General features: G+C 43.3%; 4 protein-coding genes across 4 annotated transcripts; 2 read left to right on the top strand and 2 right to left on the bottom strand.

The window, feature by feature from the left end:
- Positions 1-3234: 3234 nt before the first annotated feature.
- Positions 3235-6081, top strand: ficd (FIC domain protein adenylyltransferase). Its single transcript, XM_072387949.1, has 2 exons — positions 3235-3829; positions 4521-6081. The coding sequence occupies exons 1-2, from the start codon at positions 3550-3552 to the stop codon at positions 5600-5602; spliced, it is 1362 nt and encodes a 453-aa protein (XP_072244050.1). The 5' UTR covers positions 3235-3549; the 3' UTR covers positions 5603-6081.
- Positions 6082-6233: 152 nt separating this feature from the next.
- On the bottom strand, positions 6234-15972 carry sart3 (spliceosome associated factor 3, U4/U6 recycling protein). Its single transcript, XM_072387951.1, has 19 exons — positions 15727-15972; positions 13894-14020; positions 13695-13799; positions 13424-13608; positions 13007-13112; positions 12505-12629; positions 12238-12393; positions 11865-12003; positions 11560-11667; positions 11388-11465; positions 11249-11307; positions 10828-10937; positions 10637-10749; positions 9659-9735; positions 9423-9582; positions 8893-9332; positions 8539-8691; positions 8214-8401; positions 6234-8129 (listed from the first exon to the last, which is right to left on the bottom strand). Exons 1-19 carry the CDS (start codon positions 15922-15924, stop codon positions 7964-7966), a joined length of 2793 nt encoding a protein of 930 aa, XP_072244052.1. The 5' UTR covers positions 15925-15972; the 3' UTR covers positions 6234-7963.
- A 138-nt stretch (positions 15973-16110) lies between these two features.
- On the top strand, positions 16111-18160 carry iscua (iron-sulfur cluster assembly enzyme a). The gene is made up of 5 exons (XM_072387952.1): positions 16111-16260; positions 16424-16537; positions 16637-16747; positions 16838-16916; positions 17611-18160. Exons 1-5 carry the CDS (start codon positions 16162-16164, stop codon positions 17697-17699), a joined length of 492 nt encoding a protein of 163 aa, XP_072244053.1. The 5' UTR covers positions 16111-16161; the 3' UTR covers positions 17700-18160.
- A 5050-nt stretch (positions 18161-23210) lies between these two features.
- On the bottom strand, positions 23211-24291 carry tmem119a (transmembrane protein 119a). The gene has a single exon (XM_072386975.1). The coding sequence runs from the start codon at positions 24280-24282 to the stop codon at positions 23539-23541; it is 744 nt and encodes a 247-aa protein (XP_072243076.1). The 5' UTR covers positions 24283-24291; the 3' UTR covers positions 23211-23538.
- Positions 24292-24695: the final 404 nt, after the last annotated feature.

Genomic DNA, 24695 nt, shown 5'->3' on the forward strand with positions numbered 1-24695 from the left:
AACACCAAAAGTCAATGCCAGAATCTCCTGAAAGAACTGAACGTTTTGAGACTAAAATAGTTGAAATCGGTGAAAGTATGCAGAAGCAGTTAGGTTGAAAAGAGGAGAAAGAGTTGAAATTTGAATAAAATTTGAATAAAATGTTCAATATTTTTAAAGGCATAAAAGTTAGAAACACCAAAAGTCAATGCCAGAATCTCCTGAACGAGCCGAACATTTTGATACCAAAATAGTTTAAATCTGTGAAAGTATGCAGGAGTAGTTAAAAGACAAAAAAAGTACGGATGAACTAAGATGTTCGAGATGTACACACAGAATTCATAGGTGAGAGAGACATGAATGTTTAGCCATGTTAGGAGAGTGATGAGCTGTGTGGCTGGAAGGAGACCTGTAGGCTGGTTTTATCGTAGCCGATTTTGGTTGCTTAACAGCATTCTCACAATTAGACCAAAACACGAGCCTGTGTGTCCCTGTAGGGAACCTGCAGGTCAGCCTTTGTCCAGTTGATAAAAAAAACACCCTACACAAAAGGTGGGAAAAAGATTGGACGGCTTAAGGGAATCTCACTCTTGAGCCAATCTAAGGAAGAAATCCCCGTTTTATACTAATAATTACCATTACTGTCTAATTTTAGGACCTTTATGCCCAGTTCGGTCCAGTTCCATCCTATTATCGAATATATGTCCACAAAGTGTGGCTCCTACTGTACTACAGAGAATAAGATATACCCAGATTACAGGTAACATAGATGTTTATAATCCATGACAGCACTGAGTCTGAGTTTTTATCCACAGTTACAAATAATGCCAAGCTGCATCCTACAGGCAGCTGCTGTCTTTCCACGTACACAGTTAATCAGTGGCAGAATGCTGGTAAAATATTTCTTTCTTCCTCACATATTTCCTCTCCGTTTGCCCATCAGAAAAAAGAGAAATTACAGTAAGTATACACTTGGGCACCTTGTCACAGCCCTCTCTTGACTTTTAGAAGTGTGCATGCATAAAAGGAATAAAGAAATAAGGCAACTCAAGCACTCTCAAACAGACGCCTTCACACTGTACAAATTCAAAGCCTTACATTTCAGACAGACCTACTTCATCCATCCACCTTCATACAATAATATCAACATAGTTGTTCATTCATAAATGTCCCAGCAATATCTGCGGTGACTGTGTGTTGCTGTGGAGTTACAAGCTGTGCGTGAATAACAGCTATTTAGAGCAGATCGCCTGCCATGCCCATCTGCCAAGGAAATGTGTAAATGCCTGGCTTTGAAACGCAGCCAGGAGTCAATCCTCACCACCTCCTGCTGTCCACAGCTGGTTAGATAATATTCACAAACTCTAACCTACCTAGGGACATGACTCAGATTTCAAGTTATTGAGATACAAAAAACTGGATTTCATAAGCTTGAATTTTAAAGCTACGAGTGCCTCTGCAGTAAACATAGAGCTGCTGTGCTGTGACTGAGATATTATCACAAAAGAACAATGCTGCCCTCTACTGTTCACAAGCACATAAAAACAACAGAAGGGGGACAACTTAGAGCTGGTGGTCCTGCAAATGTTTGATGTTATGACTCTGTGACAAGCCAAGTCAAACATCTGTTTATCTATTCATTTAGCTAGCGGTCATGGTGGTATGACAGAAACTGGCTGCCTGTGAGCAGATGCAGTGTGAGCAGAATTTGTTTATTTGCTTATTACATTACACCAAAAATAAATAAGAAAACATATACTTAATACATACACATACAAGCAAAAGATATGCAACAAACACCAAACCTAAACACTACCAGCTCCTACACTGAATCATTATACAAAGATTACACAAAGATACCCAGACCCACTTTACACTATTGGTCAAAATTAAGATCTGAATAATAATCTCTTAGTTTCATTTTAAAACTGACCATGTTTCTTTGTTGTGTGACATAGTTCGGGAGGTCATTCCACTCCTTCATAGCTCTATATAATACTGTACATTGAGAAAGAGCCCTTGGTGAAATAAAATAACCTCTAGCAGCATGTCGAGTAGTATAATTATGTATGTCTGGACTAAAAGATCATTTTCTATATAAAATATATGGCATTTTTGTTGTTGTAATGTTTCTAAGAAATACCATCAACAGATACAACAATCTATGCTTAACATCCAGCCAACAAAGACTTGCATGCATTTTACGAATATTCGACCTTCTTCCACAAGTAAGTGCAACACGTGCAGCTTTGTTTTGTATAAGTTGCAGTTTTCTTATGTTGGCTAGAGATGTATTGGAGCAAACAACTGTACAATAATCCATATGTGGCATAACCAGTGCTTGAATGACTTGCTTAGAAATTTGTGTTGTTAAATACTTAGAGCATCTCCTAATCATGGAGAGCATGTTTCCAATGTTGGTTATTATTCTCCTAATATCCCATGATAGTGTGTAATTTATGATAATTCCTAATAATTTTACCTCTTTCACCTGTGTAATTATTTGATTGTTAATCTTAACATGAAGCTCTGGGTTTGAATGTAATAAATAGTTTGATCCAATAACCATACTAGTTGTCTTTATCACGTTCAAAATCAATCCATTGGAATTAACCCATTCAGAAACCAACTTAATTTCTTCGTTTAGGATCAGACTGATTTGAGGATAAAATTAACTCCTGCTTAATCGTTAATCATAATTTCAGAAATCAAAGGCATTTTGCTGTTTTTTCTGTTGTAAGAGAAAATATTAAGAATTCAAGTTGATATTAGTTTAACTTTTAGTCTCCATTGTATAAACACAGAATATAAGCGTAAGCATAAGAGCTTATATCTAGTGGTCAAAAAATGTTAACTTAAAAACAGCTAGCTTATAAAATTCCAATACACTGTTTCGAGTGGCTTAGACCATACCTATCAAGTTATTGATTAAACAAGCAGCTTTTGTAGAATGTGTGTACAAAATTGCCTATCAATTTAAAATGGGAAACACGTTCTATACGTAGAACAGGATTATCGCCTGGAATTTCACAGGATTTTAAATAAACTTTTATTAGATTTGGACCACTCTGTTGACGGTACGTGGTGTTGATCTGCTGCTACTGTTGCGTAAACTCTGCCTGACAGGTCAAGTTGAGGGAACTTGTCCCAGATATCACCCAATCAGAAACGACTACGAAGTAATACGTGTATTGCTGCACTTTCGGCCAATCAGCACTGCTCTTGAAAACACCAACAACCAGTAATATTCAAGAATATTCAACCTTTCAGAACGAGGAAGTCGATGATGTGTATATTTTGTACACTGTTGTGCAGACGCGAACTAAAATTTCCAGGCAGTGGTTGAAGGTTTATTTAGTGTGTGTTTGACAGTCACAGCGGTTCGACAGAGGGCTAATTCGACAGAGCTAGCTAAACTGCGAGCTGTACAAGTTAACGGTAACCGGGCTGAATATCCACGGTAGGGTTCCCGGGCTCCAAGTTGTCATGTCAGCCACCCTCCGGCTCTCCAGGCATGGGTGGAAATAGATGGGGGGCTGCATCACCAAATGATGGAGGATTTAACCAGCGATGATCATGGCTGCTGTGACGTTGTGGCGTTACACCAGCGGCCGCCGTGTCCTCGGAGGATGGGGCCCGCTGCTGTGCCTCGTCGTCGGCTCTCTGGTGGCCATCCTGATGCCCCTTGTCGGCGTCAAGAACCAATGCTGTGCCTCCCTAAAGGGCATTTCTCAGCTGCGCTGCCAGCTGTTGGGGAATTCCCAGCCGTCTCCAGCTGTGCAGTCTACCAGCCTCACCGTCCCCTTCACTGCCCTGGATCTGCTGCCTCAGAGGTCCAAGCCGAGCATAGGTACAGACAGGACGTTGTGTACTCACCCCACAGTTGAACTCACTGCCATATGATAAAGGGGATTAAAGACGTGTCCAGTTCCAACTAAAATAACAACATCACGATCATGACTCTGACTATATGTTGTTTGGCTTTAGATAGGTGTAATTTAAATCGATGTTAAAAATTAACAGCAAACTCACTGCAGTGCTTTGGCAGAAACTCACGATAATTTTAACTTTGGCCTAGTTTATCCACATTTGGACCATGTGTGGTGACCTGAAACTGTGTAGGATACAGACATTAAGTAGTTTCAGCACTCAGATTTGGATCCATGTACTTTGTATCATACCATCATAAAGTTATTTCTTCTGACTTGCTGTATTTGGATAATTCGAGAGATAAATGTTCTCTGATAGTATCTATTATGATTATAATGTTACTATTTTCTCCTTTTTGTTGAGACAGTCATTCTGACATCACTTTTGGACTTTTTGCTTATCTTTCAATCCCAAAGTAAGCTAAATGTTATTGGATACTATAAATACAGCTGTTGGGTTTTCTGATTTATTGTTTAAGAAGCCACTCTTAATGAAACCTTCTGGGTATTATATTGTCAATATTGCTTGGCACTGTTTTTGTAAAGACCTGTTCTGTGGCTTTGACCTTCTCTATTGTATGGTTGACGCTTTGCTTACTGTTCTGATTGCAGAGATGAAGCTGGAGGCCAAAGCGGCGCTGCAGCAGGCTCTAGAAATGAAGAAACTTGGAAAGAGGGAGAAGGCTCACAAGCTGTTAGTGCATGCGCTTAGTTTGAACCCAGACTTTGTGGATGCTCTGACGGAGCTGGGGACTATTCTGGAGGAGGAGAAAGATGTCGTCCAGGCAGACCACCTCTACTCAAAGGCCTTGGCCATCTCGCCTTGTAATGAGAGAGCTTTGGTCAGCCGAGACCGAACTCTCCCCTTGGTGGAGGAGATTGACCAACGTTACTTCAGCATTATTGACAGTAAAGTGCGCAGGCTTATGTCCATTCCTAAAGGCAACTCTGCACTCCGTCGAGTGATGGAGGAAACCTACTACCACCACATCTACCACACGGTGGCCATCGAGGGCAACACGCTCACTCTGTCTGAGATCCGTCACATCATTGAGACGCGTTATGCTGTCCCTGGGAAGAGCCTTCAGGAGCAGAACGAAGCCATCGGTGTGGATGCAGCCATGAAGTACATCAACACCACGCTGCTGTCCAGATCAGGAACCATCGCTGTCAGCGACATTCTGGAGATCCACAGACGAGTTCTTGGGTATGTGGACCCCGTGGAGGGTGGGAGGCTGCGCACCAGCCAGGTGTTCGTGGGCCACCACATCCCTCCCCACCCTCAGGACTTGCAGCGACACATGCAGGAGCTGATCCAGTGGCTCAACTCGGACGAGGCTCTGCAGCTACACCCTGTGGAGTATGCAGCCCTCGCCCACTACAAGCTGGTGTATATTCACCCGTTTGTTGACGGCAACGGACGCACGTCACGGCTGCTCATGAACCTCGGTCTCATGCAAGCGAGATACCCACCGATCACTATTCGCAAAGAGCAAAGGGCCGAATATTACGCAGCTCTAGACACAGCCAATGAGGGCGATGTTCGACCCTTCATTCGCTTTATAGCTAAATGTACTGAGATAACATTGGACACATTGTTGATTTCTACAACTGAGCACGCTGTGGGCCTGCCAGGAGCCGGACAGGACCAGGCCTGTCCCAACTGCAAACAGACCATCCCAGTCCACAACTGAGCTGGAGATGGACAGCAGAAAGGGAGCATGAACACCTTAAAGAATCTTAAAGCTTTTGAATATCAATCCCATCATGGTCAAACTGTTTTGAATGATCTCGTCCATTTGCCATATCCAACCAGGACGTTCCGTATGTATCCGTCTGGTTTCTAAATCTGCTGAATCGACTTAATCTGTTGGAGGCAGCTGAACTAAAGACAGAACTTGTTGTGCTTGTTTGATTTCACAAAAATGTTTTTGTTTGTTACTCTTTTACCAGGGAATGATGAGTATGTTATATTTACATCAGAGTACAATCTGAACTACTGCTGACCTGAAGAAATAATGCTTTGTGCTGAAATAGGACACCCGGATGATTTCCACTGCTGTCGGGGAGCGTGTGAACATCTGTCTTTTGATAGAAAGATGTCTGCTAACACTGAAAAGCACTTTCATGTATTTTATTTATTTTTTTAAATAAAGAAGTACTGTTAGCGTTCCTTATCTCGAGGTTATATTTTCTACTATGAATGAAGCCACGTGTTGAACTGGGGTCAAATATGACATACAGACCAGTTACAGGACCTGAAATGATGAAGGTATATATGAAAAAAAGGGCCAGAATTCAATAAAAAAGGAAAATAAACATTGAGACTGAACAAAAAATAGTTTTTTATTTACCTATATTCCAAATTTAAACTACCGATCATAGAAATGATACAAAACAGCAAAGCACATGATATAACTGGACATAAAACAGATGACTTCTACAGACTGAAAAACTTCAGATTTATTCATTTCTTTCTTAGATCAGGGCACTGTGGTGAGAGCAATACATACCATCTAAACGAAAATCTGCACTGGTTTTTATCACAAACTATGGTGACCTTTTTGAAATCTGTATATTGAACAATATGTACACAGAATCGATGTCTGAACAAGACCGACAGACGACTCTTCATCTCCTCACGTGGAAAAACTGCATAGGTTCTTTTCTCCTTTCTCAGAGGAGCCGCAGGCCTCAATGTGTGTGGATGAGCGTAGCCTCTGCTCAGATGACACAATAGATGCATTAACACGTGTCCGACCTGGTCTTATTCACGCAAGGCCACCCTTGAATAAAACTAGGTCCGGTTTCCAGAGCACGTCGTATGTTTTTTCACGTTTCTGACTTGGAAGTTTCGAGGGCTGCATAAAGCAAAGATTTTCTATCATCAGTTTGTCAAAAGGTTACGTTCCCGATTGTTTGAAAGTTGAGAAAATTGTTCCTTTAAGAGACACTGAAAACAGAATATGACTTTTTTTTTTCCTTTTACTCAAAAGTAATAATGAAAACAGTCCGTGGATTCACAGATTGCAGGGACTGACGGGTAAAGTTAATATTAAAACAATTTTTTTTTTTTAAAAAAAGGGACTTTTTAGAAACTTAAAACACCAACACATAAGTCACACGTATCCATCCACCGAAACTCCCAACTCTTCAGGATCTCTTAACTCCTACTTTCATGTTTACGCCACGTTTAACCAGATAAACAAAGTGTGGTCCACTTTTTTTTCCTTTTTTTTTTTAAACCTCAAACCTCTTCTAGGCCACGACACAAAAATCAAGATGGCATTTAAAACATGCAGCAACTATTAAAATGATGCATGAAAACGGATCAACGTCAACCACAATCTAACTGTTGGAACCTTTAGGCTTAATTCATAGCATCAGACTACTGGCGATTATTAGCAGATGGTATCTCAGAGACTTGCAGAAAAACATAATAATGGCTCATCTTAATAGCTTATAAATATGTCTATAAATAAGACAACTAAAGTTCTAGGTCCCTTAAGAGAGAAAAGGAGAAGATCTTCTTTTTTTTTGTTGTTTAAACCACTGAAGCACATCCACTTTATGTACACACACACACACTATATTACACCATATCTGAACCTTTGCATACCCCCCCCCCCTTAAAACAACATTCACAAGTTTGGCTGTTTTGAACATTTTAAAAAAATACACTCCCATAATTGTCTGTCGGATCTCTTAGCAGTACACAACAGAAGCAGAGAGCTCAGAACATAAGTCTAACAACTTTAGATACAGTATATTTACACACAAATATGTTACACTTTTTATAAAATAGCCTGACATCCACCTTCAAACAGTCAGTCACACTGAGGGAAAGTCTTGGTGTGTTTGTGATGGAGGGCAGGAGTGCAGCGGTTAAGGCAATCTGCGCAGGATGATGATGATGATGATGATGAGGGCGTGACTGAGGTTAAAGGGACCATCAGGTAACCGACTACAGAAAAATCACCAACACTTCATTCGTAAGGACACAAGATGGCTTTCAGTGAGAGGGTGGTGGTCATCATCCTCCCGCTCGCCTCCTCTCACTTATTGAGAAGCATCCTGGCAAAGTCTGAATTTGACAACGGTTTCGTCTCCGCGTTCGTCGCTCCCTCCGCCGCGTTGCCGTTCTCGACTTTGCCGGCGGGCGCCGTTTGGCGGTGCAAAGAACGGGGGAGTAAGGAGAGCTGTGTGCGTCCTCTACCTCTCCTGGAACAAGAAAAGAAACGGAACGTCTTATCGGCAGAGTCGGGCCTGAGAACAGGAAGGCGCCAGAATCAGGAGTAGACTTACGCTCCAAAGGCCTGGCGAGGCATCAACTCCGTCATCGTCCTGCTTGAACCAGGTTTATCGGCCGGGTTTCTACGAGGCGGGTTGCTTATGGCAACAGATATTTTGTTGTCTTCCACATCGATGCCGTCCATTTTCAGGACCGCCTGAGAGGCCTGGACTTCATCTGCAAACTCAACATATGCCAGACCCTGCAGAGCCGCACAGCAACACAAAGTTAATGTAGCGCCAGGAGACGATCCAACGAATTTGCTCACTGGAGGGTCAAAGTGGCTTCTTTTCTTAGTTTAAACCAGACATGGGGACACTTGTCTACTTTATGCCTCACCTTGGGTTTTCCTGAGCGATATGTGACCAGCCGAACCTCTTTGATGGTGCCGTGACTTTTGCAAAGTTCCTCCAGCTGCTCTTTGGTGCACGAGAACGGCAGCCCAGAGATGAAGATTTTGTGTTTCTCGATGGATGTATTATATTTAAACACCTGAAAGGACATTAACGTGAGAATGTCACCCATGTTGTCCACTGTCGTCGTTCTTTGCAGAGCGCACCGAGACAAATTAAGACATTAGTTTCACAGCAACGTCCTTAAGATCAAATGGTTGTAAAGGATGCACAGACCATTATTAACTAAATGTGTTTATACAATGCAAATCGGTAGACAAAGCATCACTTTTTCTCTAACCTTAAAGTCAGGATTTTTGTTTTTGTCAACACAAGGTGACACAAACATGGGCCTGCCCTCCACCTCCTTCCTGTCCAGCTTCAGGGCTTCGGCAACAGACACAGGGGATTCAAACTGTACGTAACCGTAACCTTTGAAGCTTCCTTTGTTGCTGAACACGGGGCGAATTTGTTTGATTGGACCGCAGGTCTCGAACAGTGTCCTGAGCTTTGCCTCTGGCTCCTCCAGAGTGTACGTCAGGTTGCTGATGAACACACTGGTGTGGTCGTCTCGAAACTCTGGCTTGTCGTCCTTCTGCGCCTGGGCGGCCACCTCTGCTCTTTTAGCGCCTGTTGAAGCAGGCTTGTATCCAGGAGGAGCGTTCTTCCCGAAAAGTCCAGTCTCTGTCTCCATGTACTCATCTGTAGCGGTGTCACCGTTTCCTCTGTGCCTTTTAGGAGCTTTTTTACAGCCCAGCAAAGAAAGGAAAATGAGTAAGAATGTATTGAACACTAATGTAAAAAAGTCCAGTCTTTCAAACTGTATCTTACCGGAGTCCTCGTTCCAATCACCGTGTTCTGCTCTCCTCTTCTCCCCAGCTCGACCTCCTTTCTGGACCTTCTTCTGAGCTTTCTTGTCTGCTTTGACCTTCCGTCGCTGCTCGACTCTCTCCTCCTCTTGGCGAGCCAAGTTGGCTTCTTTCACAGCCGCCTGACGGACCGGCAAAAACTGGTTACAAAAGCCAAATAATACACCTGGCCAGCATAGCGCTTAAATGTGCCGCTACCTTTGCTCGTTGCTCGTTAACTCTGTTCAGCCGCGTCTCCGTCTTCTGCACAGCCGCGTCCCAGTCCTCCAAAGAACCTGCACCAGGACAGTCGTTTTCAATTGTTCAACCGCTGTCATCTAGTCATGCAATTATGTGCAAAGTGATGGGGCAAAACATGAGGGGGGGGGAGAGAAGCAACCGACGGAAAATACGTTGTACTGCAGCACGTGGCTGCAGCACCAAGTGGGGACTGTTAAACAACATAGGAAGACAGCTGGTGTGTTTGCCCTTAAGAGTCACAAGAGTTTAACTCCCTGCTGTCCGAGTTAGAAAACCACCGCTAGCCTGGCAGTGCTGACTTAGTCTGCTGTGTGAAATGAAATCTCATGCAGATGGCCACAATTCTCAGGGAGCAACGATAACAATTCTTTAGCAAAGCAAAAAAACTAAGACTACTATTATCAAACACCGGCACAGACTGAGAGCGGAGTGTCCAACAGCAAAGAGCAGCTTTAGCCTTTATTGCTGCCAACGAGCTGCTAGACTCTGTTAAAATGTTTCCAACAATCTTACATCCAAAGTCACGATCCTCTGCATCAGTGGCAGTTTAGAGCTGAAAGGACTGATCAAGTGAATGCAACATTATTGTTAACATTAGTTAATTTGCCATAATTATTGCTGAGTAGCCTCTGTAATGGTAGTTATCATTTATTGCCTTTTAATATGGCGTCGCTCCATCTTAGCCTCAGATTCCATATGTAACCGAGTCGATCGCCGAGCGTGTGCGGATTGTATGTGTGAAAAATGGGTTTACTGGCACGTGGAAAAATCACGGTTTCAGTCAGTGTAATGATTCAATGACCATTGGCTGTTAAAAGTGAAAACTATGGGGTTGGAAACTTTCAAATTAGCATTGCAACACAAAATACAGACGCACACTAGAATGGAAGTATTCTTTAGTTCAGTGTTCTCTTCTATTTCTAGGACAAGACTTACCTTCTACCCTCTCAAAGGTGAGCAGGACTTCACACACGTGTTCTGGGTAGTCGGAGGTGCACTGCACTGCTCTGTGGAGAGCCTTTCGGCAGTGAGTGGAGTCCCCATAAGACCTAGGGATTATGGGTTTTTGAGACTGGTCTCCAAGGCATTAACACTTGACCTCAATTAATATATTTTGAGAAACCGACCTTTCAAGGTTATAGTATTCCAACCACATGTTAGCATATTTGGCGTTCCCTTTGGTCATGATATTATCCCACAGTTCTCTGGCTTTTTGCATGTTCTTGCAGTGGAGGGCCTGGAAAGGAAACACGGACACTGTGAGCTGTGTACTACATACAGAATAATAAGCCGTTTGCCACTAAAACAAAAGGAAACGCATCTTTTCATTATCTACTTAACAAGAAAAGAAAAGGGACCATATTGCCGCCTGCAGCTAGAGTCCATCAGTAACCGGCGCTTTACATCTGAACACCATATTTAGCTAGATTCTGCTGCAGTGGCTTCAGGTTTGTCAGCGCATTTCATTTCACTTTGCTGGATGTTTGCACTCTCACAATCCACACTGCACTGCTGCTCGGAAGCAGCCATCGCGGTAACTCTGCTCACCTCTATCCTTGCCCAAATCTGCATGATGACACAAGAGGGATCTCCACTTTCACCAAACCCTGCAGTTACATAAGACCGTGAGTAATATGAAGAGCAAACCGAAAGGCCCACACAAACCAACCGAGAGAAATCCACCTACTCTCTTCAACGTCTTGTTTCATGTAGTCAAGAGATCGAGAGAAGGCACCTCGTAGCTCCTCTAACTCTTTACTTGATTCTGTTAAAAGAAAAGAAAGGAAAAAAAGAATTATTCGAAGCTTATTTAAAAACAAAGCACAGGAACAGTGTTTTCGACGCGCAACTCTTCTCACCTTTACTGAAATCCACACGTCTTCTCAGATAGTCGAGGTATGCCTGCCAAATATCCACATAATCGGTCGCTTGAATGAAGCCAGCATTCAGCGCCTTCTCAAAAACATCTGCAGCGGAATTACACAAGAAAACAGATCCGTAAAAATGAGTAAAAGGGCGAGAGACCTTTCCGCAGGAGAGCTCCATCACCAACACATCCACCGGAGTTATAGTTCCTCGAATTCTTTACATCACTCTGTAAACGCCACGTATGGATCTACCGCCGTAATATTGGTTAAAAGTCAAAGCATTTCACGGCTGTTACCTGACACAGTGTGATGGTCAGCTCCGTGCCGCTCCAGAGCCAGCAGGTAGCTCTTCCACAGGCCCATGGTCCAGGGGCAGTTCCTGACAGCCCGCTCATGAGTAGACAGAACCATGTCTTTGATCTTCAGCTGACGGTCCTTCAGAGCCAAGAGATGCCAATTAATAGAGTGCTTAAAGTCATCTAAACCAGCTACGATTTAACGAGTTGCTTCTATAAGTAAGAAACACATTTTGTCATGACTGCAGAGCGGATTCAGATTTGCAAAGATCAAATTTGCTGAGTAAGAGCAGGTCAGACAAAATTCGACAGAGCACAAAATCATAGTCCGACTGGAGAGACGGCACCATGACAAACACTGAGCGATACTCACAAGATACGTGGAGTATTTTGCCCACATGTCTGGCACCAGGCAGTTCTCTGCCAGAGTCCGCTCGAATGTTATCTGGATCCGTGCTGGGTCGCCCTCCTTTAGTTCAAAGTCGATGTAGGCCTGATATTCTGCCAGCTTAGGAGGCTCTGCCACCAGCTGCCGCGAGAGAAGAGCAGGCGGATGTGATGGATTGCAAACTACATGCAGATCGTTCAAAGTCACCGAAGGGAACAAATTCAACAGATTTTATGAAATCAAGTCAGTTACCAGTGCCTCCTCAAAGGGTCTGCATTTCGCCATCTGCTGCACAGCCTTTTTGTACTGATGTATGACGGTTTCAGGCACTCCGTGTTCTGCCCACTCCTCGTACTCTGCATAGGTGGCTTCCATGTCTGCAAAGCAACAGATCGTCTTAAAAATCAATCCTCATTTTCTGACACCGTTTTTAACCGTTGCAGGAAAGCAATAATGTATGCCGCTTAATCTCTGTCCCACTTTTATTGCACAGGAGAGAATTCTAGGAAAGAACGGGTCTCAGACATGTCAAACAGCACACTTTTAAACCATTTGGTTATCTCCTGCAGTTCAAAATCCGTACGGCACACCAGGAGTCACTGGTAACATCATCTTATTTATCTATCTTTTTATCACGTTTTTATTCAACGGACTAATTATCAGTTGTTCAGGGGATCGATGACATAAGGCCCCACAAAAGGAAAATGGCCCATTTTACACCAATCCATCTGTAGGGAGGAGTCACCATGCTTACCCATCAAGGGGACAGCCAGCTGGCGGCGAAACAGTGTATGGATCCGCTCAAGCTGAGTGTTCTGCAGCTCCTGCTCCTCGCGACTGGGAATCCTGCCAGGGGGAGGCTGAGAGCAAAGGCAGCAGAGAGAACACTGTTGAAATTTGGCCCGTTTCACCCAAAAAAATCCCATGAATTCATCTGAGCTTTTAAAGGATTTGGATTCATTTTGAGTCGAGTAAGAATTCTGGTGCAGAATCATGCTGTGACACAGTGTTAAGATGAACTGGTATTACATCATAGTCATCTCACATAATGCAACAAAACCATTTCTAATCTAAAACTATCAATTCTTTCTAAATAGCCTCAGTCAACATGGCCATTTCTATGGCATGTGAACACCAGCAAAGGATTTAAAAAGAGTGTCTGACCACAAACCTGCACCGTGGACAGAATGGCGTTCTCAAACTCTCTGTATGCTTCCCACACCGTCTGTCCCTTGGTCATGTGAAGCCCCACAGCTGTCACGGCTCTCTCAAAGATGGCTCTTACCTTATCCATCCCACCTGGCAAGCCCATGCCACCGATTGAGTATTGGGCATATTCAAGCCAGATTTCTGGACCTGTGTAAAAAGTGCATGGAGTTAAATGTCGAGAACACGTGACTCCTGAGGATCAGATCTGGGCAGTGACAGTGGGGGGCACTCACAGATGTAGTCTTTTACAGCTCTCTCAAAAAGCTCATATACTTTCTCTCGGTTAGACTCCTCCTCAGTCAGACGGATTTCATCCTTGAGCCAGTCCAGCCAGATTTCTGCAGGAGAAGAAAAAAAAAAGCATTTTTAGTTGCAAATGTTGCAGAGCTGCTGATTCCTCTGACTCCACAGGTGTATTAGACATGAACCGACCTTCAGTAAGAGGGAAAAGCTCGCTCATCTTCTGCCTTGCTTTTCGCAGACGTGAAAGTTCTCCCTCCTGCTTAAGAAGCTTGATAAGATCCACGTGGCAGTTGTAGTCAAAAGCATTGATCGACAGCTAAGGGGGAAAAAAAGCACAAGGAGGAGAGGGATCGATATGCTGAACAATACATTTAAATATATTTGAAGTAACTCACGGTTGTATGCAATGATGGTAATTCTTTAGAATGGCAATTGACAATCATTTGGCTTATAATTTAATCTCTTTATGCAACAAACAATATTCTTTCTTATTTTTTGGCTATTTAAGAGACCCGTGAACAGTAAATGCCGTTTCTCTGTTCATCTGACTTGTGGCTCTGCCCCATAATGGTGATGAAAAAATGAGTTAATTGGCATGTAACAGACTTCAGTCCCCTTTTCTCATTTCCCAGAGTGCACATCATGAAGTCCTCCACTCACAGCTAAGTGCATCTCTTTCTGACATGAAAGCTAAGGAGAAATCATGAGGAAACAGGGGGTCAGAGTGACATTTAACAAATTGAGACACATTTGCCTCAGAGCCATTGCTTTAAACGGATGAGAGTACATTATGACATGTGAAATAGTCGCAAAATCTCTCCATTGTCTTATATCCAGCTCACCTACTTATCATATGAACAGTCAGGTTAGCATCAACAAAGTAGGATTATGTGTCCAGCCCTCTTCTACTTCAGATGTTAAAAACATTTCTGAGGGGGATATGCCCTGTATCCTTGTCTATAACTCCACCTGCAAGACTCCCGATTCCTCAATCCTCTGTCCTGCAGGTTCATTTAGGAACCGAGGCATCGTTCAAGGTGTTTTGCGTGATCGAGTTAGGTTTTTAGGTCACGGGCAGGAGCCTAAACTCTCCCCTGCAAAAGGAAAACCTCCGCCAAAACTGTAACCTACATGCTGAATATGACAAGTCTCGATTGCACTTTGGAGGACGACAACTTCGACCTGTCAGTGAGAAGTAGTAAAGATCTACAGAGAGCTCGTTGATAACATTTTCTATCAGTCAGATGTTTGCACACCACTTCCACCAAAACAGATGCTCTTCCAACTCTGCTTAGCATCGGGTATCCAAGCAAAGTGCAAATGGTTTGTTTACCGATACATGACAGTTAAGGGTTAAGGGCAAGCAACATGGAGACAGGTCTGACCATGTCGAGCTATTAAAAAGTAAGCAACCATGCATACCAACACAAAACAACAATCGGACCATGTGTGTGTCTGTTTATATGTTTATGTATATATATGTGTGTGAAGTGCAACAATCGTTGCCGGGTTTACCTGTTAAATTAGCGGCTGAGGTGTATCATAAATTAAGTAACGCTACAGAATGTATTGTATCGCTGCTACATATTCAAAAATGATGCTATGAGACGTGATGCATAAAGTTTCACGTGAGACCCAATGAAGTTAGGACAAAGCGTACTATCTGCTTTCACATGGACTCTTTGATAACTCTTCAAGATTTAATGCAATCATGATCAGAGATGCCAAAAAAGGCGCGTGACGTGAGACAAGTCGTTAGCAATACAAATTAGCATGAGCTAATCACGACAGCTATATGAGTGACGTCGTATAATATGTCCGTATTTAACTGTTTTAGGTCAACAGCGGTAAACTCAACCTTACACACCGTTTCTACCAAACCCACCAGACCTGAGCAGCTCACGCTCTTAAAGCAGTGGTCTCCTCGTAGCTCACTGTGTTTTACCACCCATTCATTCTCATTAGCTCCACTGCTCTGCTAACGCTGGTTAACCGAGCTTGGCAGGATTGTTGGCTAATTACCTGCTCCTCCAACCGTTGGATCTCGGCTTCATTTTCTTTCTCATCCTCCGACGAATCGTCATCTTCATCGTCTGAATTTTCTACACCCATGCCCTCCTCCTCATCTTCGTTCGATTCCATCTCTCTCTCCTCCATCCCCGCTTCTTCCTCTTCCATATCTTGCCACTGCGTTTGCTCTGCGTTGCTTGGCGCTGCCATGTTGGAAAGGCTGTCTGCCTGGTAACAACCTAACAAGACAGCACTGTGACGAGAGGCGGGGCCTTTAACGCAACTAGTCTCATTCTCTGAGAGTGTAGAGGCGCATATTAGTCACTAGTGGGGGCTAATTCCGTATAAATACTACCTTTTTTTTTTTTTTACTGTTTGTCAACAAGAAGCGGTCGTCCTCCCCGTTCGTGCTCACTCGTTGATTTCCGGTCACAGCAGTGTTGGAACATGGCGATGATGTCCTTACGAAAGTCAGCGTCCTTGCTGTTATTTAGCAGGAGGTTGTTGAGGCCGGAGCTGAGTGTGCTTTGCTCGTATCACAAAAAGGTAACCGACCCAAAAGTTCTTTTTAATCAAGAGTTAGCTTCGTGTTGTGTCTTGGCTTTCATAAGTAGGAGTGGCTAACTTTACTAGTAGCGTCCTGTCGTGCTAGCTTACCCCTTAAAACAGAGCAGTAATATAGGTTTACTTGTTTTTCATTTTCCCAAAGGTGGTGGACCATTATGAAAACCCGAGAAATGTGGGCTCTCTGGACAAGAAGTCCAAAAATGTGGGGACGGGACTTGTGGGTGCACCAGCCTGTGGTGATGTAATGAAACTACAGGTAAACTGGAGGGGTCAACATCACGGGTTACAACACCGCTTATCAAAGCTTTACACGTCCGGACATGTTCAACAGTGTTTGGCTGCATGTCGTTTCCAGATCCAAGTGGATGAAAGTGGAAAGATAGTGGACGCAAAATTCAAAACATTCGGCTGCGGATCAGCCATCGCCTCCAGTTCTCTGGCAACAGAGTGGGTGAAGGGGAAGTCGGTGAGTTCGGATCACACAGACACCATGGATGACAGGTTCTCTGAAGTGTTTGTTTGTGGAGGGTTGGGTTAATCTTCTTTCACCCTGCAGGTTGACGAAGCTCTGAAGATTAAGAATACAGACATTGCCAAAGAACTCTGCCTTCCTCCAGTCAAGCTTCACTGCTCTAGTAAGTAATATATTGTTATATAAAACCGAAACTTACAGATGAGTGACAAGTTATAGGGAGTGTAATTATTTACACGTGGAACAAATATTGAAGTATAATTACCCGACTGTATTAACAACTTGGATATTCTTATGATTCCATATTTACTGAAGAAGGATTATTCTCTGTCAGCTCAATTTATTTCTTAAAACTTCCCCATGAATTGTTTTGTCTGCAGTGTTGGACCCACATGCGACGCTTGACATGTTTATTCAGGGATGTTTGAAACTGCTAAGATGCTCGTGAATCACACATCAGAAATGATCGTAAATGGAATTTTAGGATTGAATTTTTTTTTAACTTTGCATTAAAACACAGCTTTTCAATGTACCAAACTGTCCAGAACTAGTAGCTCAAATACAAATCAGTCCCCATAACCTAAATTATAGGTATATAAGATTCGGAACGCCTAAACCTGCTCAGTAAGTCAGACCTTGAATTAAATGTCACCCACCCTCTGTGAAATGGTAATTTGCTCATAAATTTGGGATTTCTCCAACATTAGGACACATCTTCCATTGAAATAACAAAAAAATCCAACATGGTGATCTCCCGGTTGTCTCATTATGACGTTTTCTTATATGAAAGCTTTTCCTGGGGTTGATTTATGCTCATGGTGTCCCTAAAATATGTTCTTCTTCTTGTTTTCTTTCAGTGCTGGCAGAAGATGCCATAAGAGCAGCGCTCTCAGACTACAGACTAAAACAAGACAAGAACGAGGAGCGTGCCAAAGCCAGCAATTAAGATGTTATTTACTGCCCATTGAGGGGATATTTTATTGGTATCTTGGAAAGAAATGTCTCGCAGCATTGCAGTGAGAGGTGAATTACTACATCAGGTAGTTCTGGGATTCCTGTAAACTTTATATGGGGCTGAGGCGCCACATGTTTATGCTGTTTGTGGATTTATTTAGCTTCAGATGATCAGAAAGGTTGTTGATTTGGGAGTCCAGGGTGAACACAGGTAATTAAGTGCTTTGCATTTATTCCTTACACTTAAAAAAAAATAAAGTGATCTTAAATAAAGCATTAGTAAATGACATGAGGTATGTTTGTTTTTGTATATATATTTTCTCTTTGGCTTTGAGGCTTTACTTGGTTCAGTGAAAATTCAGTTTGAGTCGGTAGCTAAAGTACATATACAAAAATGATCCATAAAACTGTGTACGACTTTTGATTTTCACAAATTAAATTATTCAAAACCTACTCAGTGTGTGTGTGTGTGTCGATGTCATCCACCGGACCCGAGATCAGCCGGGGCCACCCTCTGCTGGCGCACAAGTACCTTTTTTAGCAAAAGCAGCACTGCCAGCATTAGGAGAGCCATAAGTACGCACAACACAGCAAGCAGAGAGATGATCGCTGCAGAGTGCTGCTGAGTGAAGAGCTGTGTGTTGAGAGTAGGTGAAAGTCCGTCTCTGTTTGTGGACAGCCAAGGTCGTGTCCCCTCAGCAGGGGTTGTATTACTATGAGGATATGGAGCGGTTATGTTTTCTTTGCATCTCTGTTCCTCTTCAGGGAAATAAGTGGTTGTTTTTAAGTGGGGCTGGCTTACGGAATGAGTTTTATTTAGGGATAAACACTCCTCATAGGTGAGAGTCTCCAAAGAGTATAAGACACGAGTCTTGGGAAGGTCTTCAATATTACGAGCTTCAGAAACGGTGGTTTCTTTGGATATTTCCTGCAACCAGTCTCCCAAATCCCTCTTGTTTTCATATGAGATTTGGTCTGTAGGCGTCGCTGTCGCTGCAAAGTTGGGATCGAGTGGATGTTTCCTTTCATTTGGCTTCAGGACGCGAGGACAAATGGACATGACAGAAAGGTTCAGGAGCAGACGGTGAGCAAAACGGACAGGCTCTTTGCACACCAGATCTGACGCCATCTTCAGTCTGCCGCTCAGCAGCCAGCGATAAAGATACAAAATGTCACACTCGCACGCCCACATGTTGTTGGTGAGGTCCACAGATCTGAGTCGGGGCAGGCTGTCGAAGGTGTTCTCTGGCACTGAGCGCAGGCAGTTGCTGTTGATCTTCAAGACCTGCAGGTTGACCAAGGTGGACAGTGAGGGAAGGTCCAGGGAAGAGATGCAGTTTGCCGAGAGGTCTAAATGTGTCAGTGATGGAGGGAGATTAAGGGGAAGGCTTTTCAGCTTATTTCCCTTCAGTGTCAGGACCTGCAGCTTGTTAAGACCCAGTAGAGCCCCAGGCTGGATGGCACGGATGCGGTTGTACTCCAGATCCAGACGAGTTAGGTTTCTCAGTTGCCTCAAGGCACCTGAGGTGATATAAGTGATGCGGTTCTCTCGTAGCAGCAGGGACTCCAGACTGGGAGGCAGGCCCCGAGGAAAGCGGTCCAGCAGGTTGTGGCTGAGGCTGAGCTCCTGCAGGCCGGAGAAGCGCCAGAGCAGGTGGTCCACATTACAAAGCTGGTTTCTGGCCACGGATAGAGCAGACGTGTTGAGGGGGACAGAGCGAGGGAGCGACCTCAGACCCAGCGACTCGCACAGAACCAAAAATCCTGGACGAGGACAGCAGCAGCCTGGGGGACAGGGAGACATCGCAAGGCAGGCTAGGGGACAGATGCACAGAGCGAGGAGGACATCACATCTGCACCAAAGCATGACTCACTGTGAAGAGTAAAGGAGGAGGGACGAGCCCATTAGACACATCCAGGTGGAAGCACACCCCACTTTAACTAAGAGAGGGTGTCCGACTTTAGAAAAAGGCAGCTTTATAAATAGTTTTAGGTTATAGCTGATTGGCCTGTTAGGGTTGTTGATGATTAAAGGTGATCATTTCCATTCTGCCAAAATCTTACCTTGCTCCACGTCTCAAAAAAATGTCTTTTCATTTACAGCACAGGAAAGGGATCAACTACATCTACGGAAAGGACGTCTTCTTTCTTTAGAACAGTTGAAGAAGAGCTTTTACACATCATTGTTTGTCTTAAACACACTTCTAACAGCCACACAGAGTCTTTGGATATGTGAACGTTAAGGCACGGATCCAGTTGGCAGGGGACTGGCTGTCTGTAATAATAGTCCACGGATCACCTTCTCATCACTTAAAGAAACGGTGGAGGGAAGATGTTGGAAATTTGCAACTACATTAGCACACTCATCATTATACATGGGCTGCGGCAGGATAAGGTTCAGAATAGGCTGCAGAGCTGGTATTCTCCTTCTATCTGGCAAGAACGGACGGACGATAAGGCCACCTCGTCAATGCAGTTTAACATGCAGCTGACGTTATAAAGTGTCTTTTTATCATAACCACAATCTTTTCTTGAACTTAACAAGGTGTTTGTTGTTGTTTTTGCTGAAACCTAACCAAACAGCAGCATAAAACTGAAGAAAAAAAAAAACTAGTCTGCAGAAAGTTGCTGTAAATGGGATTTTAGCCGGCTGTTAATTCACAGCCACCACAGCTTGATTACTCCCAGTACAGAATTCTAATCTCCTCCCATCACGGAGTGCCACAGGTTTCTTGCCATGTAACTGAAAAGTCGGTCAAAACATTTTACCAGTAATAACTAAATGTTTAATATGATTGACTTGCCAGCAAGTGAGACTTTTTTCACAACCTGACAACCCAAAAGTTTCTCTTATCAGTGAGTTTATCAGGCAATTATTAACAATGTCTAAATCCCTCAAAAGATTCGGCTAAACTTACCATTCTTCTGCTCCTGTTTTATGCGCTCCTCCGAAGGGATGGGCAGCACCGTGTCACTGTGGTTCTTACATGATCCACAGTCACTAAAGATAACTGCCGCTGTTCAGAATTCCAGGCCGATGCTCATCAAAGTTTAATGAGTGCCTTAAGGTGCTGTATTACCTATTCTCGATCCTCTTCACCATTCGCATCGATTGAGAGGCCTTCATGTTTGTCAGTGGCAGAAAGGGGGAAAAAAAATCGTGAAAAGATAAAGGCACTCAGCCAGATTTTTGTTGGTCTTAGGAAAGAGAAAACACGCAGGAGCCCTGGGTGTTGGCTCGTCTGAGGCCACCAAAGGTCAATGTTCTTGGAAAGTTTGGGGGGAATAATAAGCAGCGACACACATGAACTGGCCCTGTGAGGGGGCACGTTGCCAGCTGGCTGCGCGTCCTCCCATCACCTGTTTGGAGGAGTGAAAGTAAAGGGGTAGTATCTTCTCGAATTATTTAGCACCTCATTGACAAAAGAGCAGGGAATCTGACCTGAGCCTCTGTCGGGGCTCACATATCAGCGCAGCGCTGGAGATGGTGTTCTGCTGTGTCGTGTTTGATCTTTGACAGTCTGACCTGTCAAGATTTAAATCGACTTTTAATTTTTTATTATTTTTTTTCTTAAATCCAAAAGATCATGACGTGGCCCTCTCACAATGGCGGAGGCGCATATATAGTGAAAAAAAGGGTATAGAGGATAAATTAAAGCATCAACTGATCGTACAAGGGTAATAATTCATTTCTTGCTAAAAAAGAAAAATGTAGCTTAAAAATCATTTGACTGTTTTCACCTTAACTGGAAAATAAATCAGTGTGTCGAAGATTTGTTAAAAAAAAACATAGAAGAGCCCTCGTCTTTTCCTCTCCTCATCCCAAGACTTGAGTACCTTCCTCTTTCATCCTGTTTGGGTGTCCTCTTCAAGGACAATCAGGATACTGAGGGGGAGTTACTGTTGTGTTTGCAAGTCCTGAATTAGAGGATGGCTTTATTCTTATCACAGAGCACATATCAAAGATCTTCTATTTGGGTAATTACCTTAAAATAGTTAGCCATGATTCTTGAGTGGATGCAGCTCGAAAATTACAGATTTCCAGTTGAGCATAATGTGCATGTGGAGAACATCCTTTATTTTTGGCTCTCCCTCGCCTTTCCAAATTTGAGGTTTCCTCAGGGCTGTATTTGTGTTTCATTTGGCCCCGCTTCCACCATCTCACTGTTGCATTTACAAGGATGACAGAGGCACGTCGACCAATGGTTTTATTAAACACAAGCAAAACAAAACTGTCACTTTGTAAACAAGGCAGCTGTCACAGAGGAAGCAACATCTGCGGATAACAATCTGAGGTTGAGCGGGAAAAAAAGAAAAAAAGAAAAGAGTGTTTTAACATGACAAAACCATGGCCCATAAAAACATAGAAACAGCCTATCGTACATTGTGTTTTAGATGCTCAGAGTCACAAACTTGAGTAATGGCACAGGAAGTTGGAGAGTTTCATTCTCTTCAGAGTAATTTGGAGGCAAATCAAGTGTGATCACTACATCAGCTTTGGTTTAGTTCTTTTGCATCCCGCCACATGTACAACTGTGAAACCAGCCAACCAGCTGCCCCTGAACTCAACTTCTTGACTACTTCTAAATGTCTACGTTAAGGATAAAAAGCTAAATTAATCTCATACATATGTATTATTTCATAAAAAGTAATAATAAAAAGAAAATTGAAACTTGACCCATAACATTATTTCACCAGTATACATGTTGCTAATGCTCTTTCCATTTGGAGGCTGATTAGAACTACAAACCAAATAAATAAAAGCAAAGATAGAATAATAAAAGATATCTGTGCTTCGATTCAGGCACCGGGAAATAAAACGGCTGCAAATTCTCATGGGTTTTATTTATTTATTTATTTTTTTTCCAGTTTAGTGAATCGGTTTATGAAAGAAAATACAATTACACATGAAACAGAAACAAAAAAGTAAATATGAGAGTAAATATAAAAAGATTTGCTACTTATCAAGTAACGTTTACTGGCACTTCACTTTGCTCTTCCTGCAGCTCCAAATAGTTTTGCTCTAACTGGTTGATTCAGCTAAAAGGCTCATAGCTGCTTGAAAACGATACAGCAGGACACACTGAGGAGGTTCCTCTGGTTAATACATCTCTGTATGTTGAACTTTGGTTTGACAATAATTGGGAGTTACACGCCGCCTGATATATTTCCTTTTAAGACAACTTAGTTATTTTTGCAACGTGGAATTCGGAGAGAAATCTATCATCTCAGGTTGGTGCTGCAGCCTCAGCGGCACAGTGGTGTTGTGTTTGGTGGTGCACTACAGGTGGTGCTGTGAGCCCCGATACAAGCCATGTGGATCACTGTGTGGTACATGAGGACAAAAGGGCCTCAGAGACCCTTCAAACTGCATCAGTCAGAGAAATCAGCCATCTTTGTCCGTATCCTCTGAATCATTTATTAGTCGAATAATGTACTAGTAAAAATTTAAGTTGTCATTGTTATATCAAACCTGCACGCTGCATACACACATATGCATGCACATATTCTCTCACATGCTTGTTTACATCATAGTCCTTCCTACTTTTTCCCCTTCATGCACTCAGCCTTGATCTCAGCACTCATTACTATTCCTATGGAAGTGTACCGAGTCACATGTCTTTTTTGTGAACATAGATGGCCAATAAAACTGATTCTGATTGTAGACTTGCTCAGTAACACACGTAAGAGTTGCTCTCTATCTTCTTTTCTGTTCCTTCTTTTTTTGTTTTGTGTTCAGATGCTAATATTCTAACAATGGATTGATTGACTTCACTTTAAACGCATTAACCTTCGTCAGACTTCTTGATCCATTTTGCCTCGGCCATGCCCTAGTGATGGGCTTTTTTCAGATGGCAGGTGCAGACCGGCTGACTGGAGCTGGTGCTGGGACTCTGCTGTACCTCCTCCTTGTGCTTTACCTGCTCTTTGTATTTAGATTCCTCTCTCCGCTTTTCCACCTCCTCCACATCTCTGACCTTTCTGACCTCCTGACGAGGCGATGACCTCACGTCTCTCCCCATTTCGCCCACCAGAGCCTTAGAGGGAGCGCGCAGGTGCTTGGGGGAGGCCATGCTTTGAGTCTGGACCCTCTTGACGTGGTCCACTGCGTATGGCCTCTCATGGAGCTCACTAGAATTTTTGCGTCCTCCGCTTTTATTGGCTGTATATTTCCTGGGTGGATGAGGAGGGGGCTTGTAAGCTTCCAGCTTGCGCTTGTGGCTCATGGCAGAGGCACAGCAGATGATGAAGACCATGACGATGAGAAGGGAGGTCACAACAATGATGATGAGAAGATTCTCCTGCAGGAAGTCCACCACACGGCTCAGGACGAAGTCCTTCAGGCGGATCATGGTGGTGGTGATGGAGTTTGTGAGGTTGGGAGGCTCGGTAACAACAGTAATATGAACAGGTGCTCGGGTGGAGAGAGACGTTGGGAAAAGGAGCTCAAGCTCGGCTTCATCACCGCTGCCGTCCATTGATATGTTGTAGAACAAAGGAGTGGAGCGACACACACTGCAGCACAGCCACAGCAGGGTCACACAGGTGACGTGAAAAACCAAGTGGGACCTCATCTTCTATCGTGGGTCCTGCACCAACGACAAAATGAGGGGTTTTGATTTAGGAAAACAGTGGCTAGATGCCCTTAAAGAAACACAGTACGGGATTCACTCATGTTACTTTTTACACAAGATTCAGAACAGAATGTACAAAGCTGCAGTGGGGGCTAATTAGCTTAGCTTTACACAGTGAGTGGAAACGGGTGAAAACAGGTTGCTTGACTCTATCTGAAGGTATCTCAATCTGCCAATTAATGTCCGTTTATTCCACTCAGAGTAAGAATACATGAAATAGTATTTACATCATGCAACTGTTTTTATCTTTATTTTATTATTCTTTTGCATCCAGCAGCCTGCGCAGCGATGAAGTCTGCAGCTTCACAGGTGCTGGTAGGGGGTTTCTCTCCCCTTTGACTTAAGCCACACCG

Source organism: Leuresthes tenuis, unplaced genomic scaffold, assembly GCF_036924035.1.
Source record: "Leuresthes tenuis unplaced genomic scaffold, fLeuTen1.0.hap1 SCAF_6, whole genome shotgun sequence".
NCBI lineage: Eukaryota > Metazoa > Chordata > Actinopteri > Atheriniformes > Atherinopsidae > Leuresthes > Leuresthes tenuis.